The sequence below is a fragment of the Brassica napus genome, chromosome C3, assembly GCF_020379485.1.
Source record: "Brassica napus cultivar Da-Ae chromosome C3, Da-Ae, whole genome shotgun sequence".
Lineage (NCBI taxonomy): Eukaryota > Viridiplantae > Streptophyta > Magnoliopsida > Brassicales > Brassicaceae > Brassica > Brassica napus.
This window is the reverse complement of record NC_063446.1, coordinates 67,514,233-67,521,166: the sequence shown is the minus strand read 5'-3', so window position 1 is coordinate 67,521,166 and position 6,934 is coordinate 67,514,233. Positions and strand designations below refer to the sequence as shown.

Genomic DNA, 6,934 nt, shown 5'->3' with positions numbered 1-6,934 from the left:
ACTCGGTGATACTATCATCGAGGGAAACAATGAGAATGATAAAAATAGATATTGGGCGATTAGTATTATACGCCATCACCTCATTGAAGGTTTAAAGGATCAGTACCTGACAATGGAAAATCCACTAGACCTTTGGACCGCTTTACAGCGTAGATATGATCACCAGAAAACGGTGCTACTTCCAAAGGCTAGATACGAATGGAAGAATCTCAGATTCATGGACTATAAGTCTGTGGATGAATACAATTCTGTATTGTTCAAAATAGTTTCAATGATGAGACTGTGTGGTGAAGATGTAACCGAAAAGGAGTTACTTGATAAGACCTTCTCCACATTCCATTCAACGAATGTGTTGCTGCAGCAGCAGTATAGAGAGAGAGGATTCGCCACTTATATACTGATCTGATCTCGTGCCTACTTCTGGCCGAGGCTAATAATGAACTCCTGATGAAGAACAGTGAGATGAGACCTCCAGGATCAGCACCATTACCAGAAGCTCACAAAGCTGAAAAGAAAGATCCCAAAGAAAGCAACTACGTCTATAATGAGAGAAGAACACACGGCAGAGGCCGTGGTGGGTACAAAAGACGTGGTGGCTGTGACAATTATGCTTATGGCCGTGGATATGGAAACCACAATAACTGTGGTCGTGGTTCCAACTATGGCCGTGGAAGAGCCAATTTTGGCCGCGGTATATCTAAGCCGTCTTACTCGACCAAATCTGTTTGTCACAGGTGTGGGATGAGTAACCATTGGGCCAAAAATTGTAGAACCCCTAAACATCTATGTGAACTCTATCAAGAGAGTCTTAAGAACAAGAACCCAGAAGCTCATATGGTTCACGACAATGGGTATGATGCTGATGATAATTTCGACCATGAAAAGGATGATCCAATGGATCACGAGACATCAGATTGTCTTAAAGACTAAATTCGACTTTTATTTTTGTTCTATGATTGCTTTGGTGTTTTTATTGTTTGAATTTATAATATGAAAGCTTTAAAAGTTTTATAAAGTCTCTGAGATTAGAAATCTTCTTATATAAAATGAATGAGATGAGTATACTCGTGGTGGATAGTGGCTCAAGTCACACAATTCCTAGAGACAAAAGATACTTCGTCAATCTCATAATGCAAAGTGCAAACATACACACTATTGCGGGTGTGGCCGGCCTGATTGAGGGTCACGGCCAAGCTTATATATTAATGCCTAAAGTCACTCGTCTAGAGATTAAAAATGTATTGTATTCCCCTAGCTCTAAAAGGAGCTTATTGAGTTTCAAGGATATAAGATTGAACGGTTTCCATCTTGAAACATGGGAAGAAGGAAATAAAGAATTCCTTAACATATTTTCGATCACCCAAGGCAATAGGACGGTCCTTGAGACCGTACCCGCAGTAGCTACTGGTCTATACTATGCAAAGATCAGTATGATCGAGGCTAATGCCTGCGACAATTTCACTCTATGGCATAACCGGCTTGGCCATCCCGGTACTAATATGATGCGAAAACTAATAATGAATTCACAAGGGCACACGTTCAAAGGAGTTGTCCCAAACAATCTCACATGTGCAGCATGTGCACAAGGGAAACTCATAACTAGGCCATCACCAGCCAAAGTGGATAAAGAGATCCTAAATTTTCTGGAAAGGATCCAGGGAGACATATGTGGACCAATACACCCACCTAGTGGGACGTTTCGGTATTTCATGGTCCTGATTGATGCATTGACCAGATGGTCGCATGTTTGCCTACTTTCCACACGGAACTTGGCATTTGCACGCCTACTTGCTCAGATAATAAGACTTAGAGCACATTTTCCAGATTTCCCCTTAAAGACTATACGTCTAGACAATGCTGGTGAGTTTACGTCTCAGGCGTTTAATGAATATTGTATGTCCATGGGGGTAAGTGTAGAACACTCCGTGGCACATGTACATACACAGAACGGCTTGGCCGAATCCTTCATTAAACGTATCCAGCTGATAGCAAGACCATTACTCATGAGGTCTAAACTACCGGTATCAGCGTGGGGACATGTCGTATTACATGCAGTAGAACTGATTCCCATCAGGACATCTAGTGAGCATAGATATTCGCCATCCCAGTTACTCACGGGTCATGAGCCAGACGTGTCACATATCAAAACATTTGGATGTGCCGTTTACGTTCCAATTGCTCCACCACAGAGAACTAAAATGGGACCACAAAGGAGGATGGGAATATACGTTGGATATGACTCTCCAACCATTATAAAGTATCTTGAGCCAACAACCGGTGATTTGTTTAAGGCCAGATACGCAGACTCACAGTTTGATGAGTCCACATATCCGACCTTAGGCGGAGATAACGGCCGATTGAGCAATGAAATCGAATGGTCTCAACCATCAATATCTTGGCAAGATCCTCGGACTAAAGAATGTGATATGGAAGTCCAAAAGATTATACATCTTCAAAAGCTAGCTAATCAACTGCCAGATTCATTTGCTGACCCAAATAGAGTGACAAAGTCATACATACCGGCTTGTAATGCACCAATAAGAATAGACGTCCAGAAGGGACAAGGTCAAGTGGCTACAGAGTCTAAACAACGTCTCAAACGTGGTAGACCTATTGGTTCCAAAGATAAACAGCCTCGGAAATCCAAGAGAGGTGTTGGATCCGAGAGCATCAAGGAAACCGTCCAGAACATTAATGGACCGGCCGAGCCGACCCGGACGGTCGAGCCAAGTGAGCCGGCCATGCCAAATGATCCGACCGTTCCAAATGGTGGGGTTCGGGACGCCGAACTTCATGGGACACAAGGGCCGAACAATCAAGAGATCTCTATAAACTATATAATGTCTGGAACGAAATGGAACAGAAATGATATCGACGTCGATGATATTTTTGCTTATAAAGTAGCACTTGAGATCATGGAAAAAGATGAGAATCTAGAACCCACGTCCATATATGAATGCATGTAAAGATCAGATTGGATCAAATGGAAAGAAACTATAAACGTTGAGTTAGAATCATTAAAGAAAAGAGGCATTTTTGGCCCTATAACCGTGACACCAAGAGATGTCAAACCAGTGGGATACAAATGGGTCTTTGTGAGAAAGAGAAACGAGGAAGGAGAAGTAGTGAGATACAAAGCACGGCTTGTAGCACAAGAATTCTCACAAAGACCAGAAATAGATTATGAGGAAACTTATTCCCCTGTGGTGGACGCAACTACATTACGATATTTGATCAGTCTGGCCGTGAAAGAGAAACTTGATCTGCGCCTAATGGATGTAGTAACAGCGTACCTGTATGGCCCATTGGATAATGAAATTCATATGAGAGATTGAGCTCAAAGATAAGAAAGGTTCTCGAGAACAGCATTGTATTAAGCTGAATAAAGCCTTATATGGTTTAAAACAATCAGGTCGAATGTGGTACAACAGATTATCAGAGTACCTAATGAAAGAGGGTTATAAGAACAATCCAATAAGTCCATGTATTTTTATAAAGAGATTCGACAGCAAGGGCTTCGTGATTATGTCTGTCTATGTGGACGACCTGAACGTAATTGGAACCTCTGGAGAGATTTCCCGAACAGTCGAATGACTAAAGAAAGAATTCGAAATGAAAGACTTAGGAAAAACTAAGTTCTGTTTGGGACTGCAATTTGAATATGTAGAAAATGGAATCCTTGTGCATCAAAAGACATATACATAAAAGATACTCAAGCAGTTTAATATGGACAAGGCTCATTCCTTGTCAAGTCCTATGGTCGTGAGGTCCTTAGACCTGGAAAAGGACCCATTCGGACCAGAGAAGCCGGACGAGGAGATGCTCCGACCGGAAGTGCCTTACCTAAGTGCCATTGGAGCCTTAATGTATTTGGCTAGCCATACAAGACCGGACATTAGTTTTGCCGTGAGTTTACTGTCTAGATTTAGTTCATGTCCGACACTTAGGCACTGGAACGGAATAAAACATCTGTTCAGATATCTGCAAGGAACAACAGACCTCGGATTGTTCTATACTGACCGACCAGGAAAGAACTTGGCCGGATATGCAGATGTTGGGTACTTATCTGACCCACACAGTGCTAGATCTCGGACAGGTTATGTATTTATACACAGTGGGGCTGCAGTATGTTGGCGGTCCACAAAACAAACCTTAGTGGCATCATCCTCTAATCATGCCGAGATCATAGCCATGTTTGAAGCAAGCCGAGAGCTTGTGTGGTTGAGGAACATGACCGGCCATATTCTTAAAGAGAGTGGCTTGGCCGTGGGAAAGGAAAAAGAAGAGCCAACGATCATCTATGAGGATAATGCAGCTTGCATAGCTCAGCTCAAAGATGGATACATTAAGGGAGATAGAACAAAACATATCTTTCCCAAATTCTTCTTCACCCACGACCTGCAGAAGGCTAATGAAGTTCAAGTGGTTCAAGTTCGGTCCAGTGACAATTCAGCCGATCTTTTCACCAAGTCTCTGCCAACCTCAACGTTCAGGAAGCTGGTTCATCAGATAGGGATGCGCCAGTTGAAGGATCTTCAATGATGCCTTCATCAGGGGGAGTGTCATGTGTTGTACTCTTTTTCCTGTCTACGGTTTCCATTTTTTCCCACTTTAGGTTTTTGGTTTTCCTAGAGAGGTTTTAATGAGGCAACATCGTGCATGATACAAACCCATATGGTTATGGCATCCAAGGGGGAGTGTTATAAATCATTTAGTGGATGGCCCATAACCAAGACCAAGACAAGGTCCAGCCGTGACCAATGGAGGAGAGAGAGTCGGCGGCCAAGATCCTAGTCGGCCCAGACTGCAAGTTTCCTTTTCTATGTTTTAGTTGTTTTCCTATTTCCTCTTGGATTAGGTTTTGGATAATTTCCTTTTTACTTATACTTTGTAATCTTTATAAAAGAAACCTCTATTATTAATAATACACACAGTTTCCCCTTTTGATTACAACAAGTTTGTTTTAAATTTAGATATTTTGGATCTGGTAAAAGATCCTTATTTTTCTATCTATTTTCAATTGTATATTCAGATTACGGATTTTTACTGAAATATTAATAATAATAATAATAATAATAATAATAATAATTCTGAAGCTGTTTGGTGTGGATGATATTTTCTTTAATTGGTTAAAAACTTTATGTATTATGTTCATTATAATTAAAAACATTCATCACTGAAAATTTGAATTAACTCATATTTATCTTAATTATGAAATGTTTACAAACATATAAATGAGTATACATTTCAGTTGTTAGAAAAGTATACTTCTTTTTATTAGTTAAACTAGGTAATTATCCGCGCACATGCGCGAAATGAAATGTTTAATATAATAATTCTTGAATAGTAATTTTGTCCATTCAACCATAATTATATCATGTCATAAGCTTGATATATATATATTTTAATATGAATATACATTATATGTAATTTTTACTCATGTATTTTTTTGATCATTTGTATTTTATTATAACAAAAATTTTAAACTATAGCACATAAATTTTTTAGTGTGAGACTTTTAATAGTTTTTTTGTAATTTATAGTCATTTTTAAAATTCAAAATATAACATATACGAAAAAATATAAATTTTTATTATATGATTAATATGATTGTTAAATTTATTTTAATAATATAACATTAAAATAATGAAAGATATGTAAATTGTTATCAAATATTTATATTTAAAATCATTAATTGTCAAATATATATTTTATTCACTTTTGGTAATTTTGTAACTTTTATTTAAGGAAAGAAGAAAAAATAATAATTGTATATTGTTAATTAATTTTATGATTAGTTTAATGAGAAGTATATAATATATGTTTAGTGGACCGATATATTTTTCTAGAGACTTTAAGAAGCATTCTAGTGATGACACGTGTCGTATCTAAAATGTTGTAATGTTTCACTTTTAATATACGGGGTATAGCATATAGAATATTTGTTTCTCGATAAAAACATATTGGGACGATTGTTAGCCTCTTTTTATACAAATTACAACAGAACCTAATTTGTAAAATACCATTACAATTCGGAATTACCATTTTGATATTCATTATAGAAATTACTACTGTTTAAGTAGACAAATTTTATAAAAGTGCTTAATTTTAATAAATGGTACATAAACGCTTATCTTTTAATTAAGGAAATTCAGGTCGTCGACTAGTAGTAAAAATGAACCAACACGAGTATAAAATAAAGAAAACGTTGACAAATTGATATTGTTCTTTTAGTAGACAAGCATATCTTGGGGAATCAGCTGGATGTTGCGTGATTATTCATCAAAGCACTAAGTAATTTAATTATTTTACTGTGAACTGTTTATTAGCTAATATTTATAACCTCCAAAAATACAAAGTCCAATGATATGGGAATATTGAGTCTTATTAAAGAACATGAATTCAAAGACCCGGAGTTATGATAAAACAATGTACGTATTACGCATACGAATATTATTTTGTTTGAAGGATTTAACTTGATAATTAGTTTTTTCAAAAAAAAAAAAAAACTTGATAATTAGTTCTACGAGAGGATTACTATAATATTGATCCATTAAACTTGATCTCGATTTTTCTTAATAGTATTAACAAGAGTTGTTTTGGGTTCACCTCCTGTACTAACCAATATGATTTCGTTATTTCATATTCGATATTTTTTAGAAAAGAAAACAAAATATTGTCAAATTATATTATGTTTTTAACATAAAAAAAATCAAAAAAATAAATTAAAAAACCAGATTGTGTACGGCTCATAACCAAGAGATTATGATTTGTAATCTTTCTATTTATCTATGACGGTGTAATCTCCTATATAAGGAACCTCTATGTTATGAATAAAGATAGATTTTTCCATTACTTTTATAACACGTTATCAGCATGAAACTCTAAATTCCTAAGCAAATACCCAAATCGAAAAACCCTAAAACCCTAAAAC

The 6,934-nt window shown here is 36.8% G+C and overlaps 1 protein-coding gene across 1 annotated transcript; it reads left to right on the top strand.

The window, feature by feature from the left end:
• The first annotated feature begins 447 nt into the window (after nt 1-447).
• Nucleotides 448-930, top strand: LOC125583291. The gene has a single exon (XM_048749932.1). It carries the CDS (start codon nt 448-450, stop codon nt 928-930), a length of 483 nt encoding a protein of 160 aa, XP_048605889.1.
• The last annotated feature ends 6,004 nt before the right edge of the window (nt 931-6,934 follow it).

What these genes read in the sequence shown, in the direction of transcription:
- LOC125583291 (XM_048749932.1), top strand. Translation starts at nt 448, where the DNA reads ATGAAGAACAGTGAGATGAGACCTCCAGGATCAGCACCATTACCAGAA.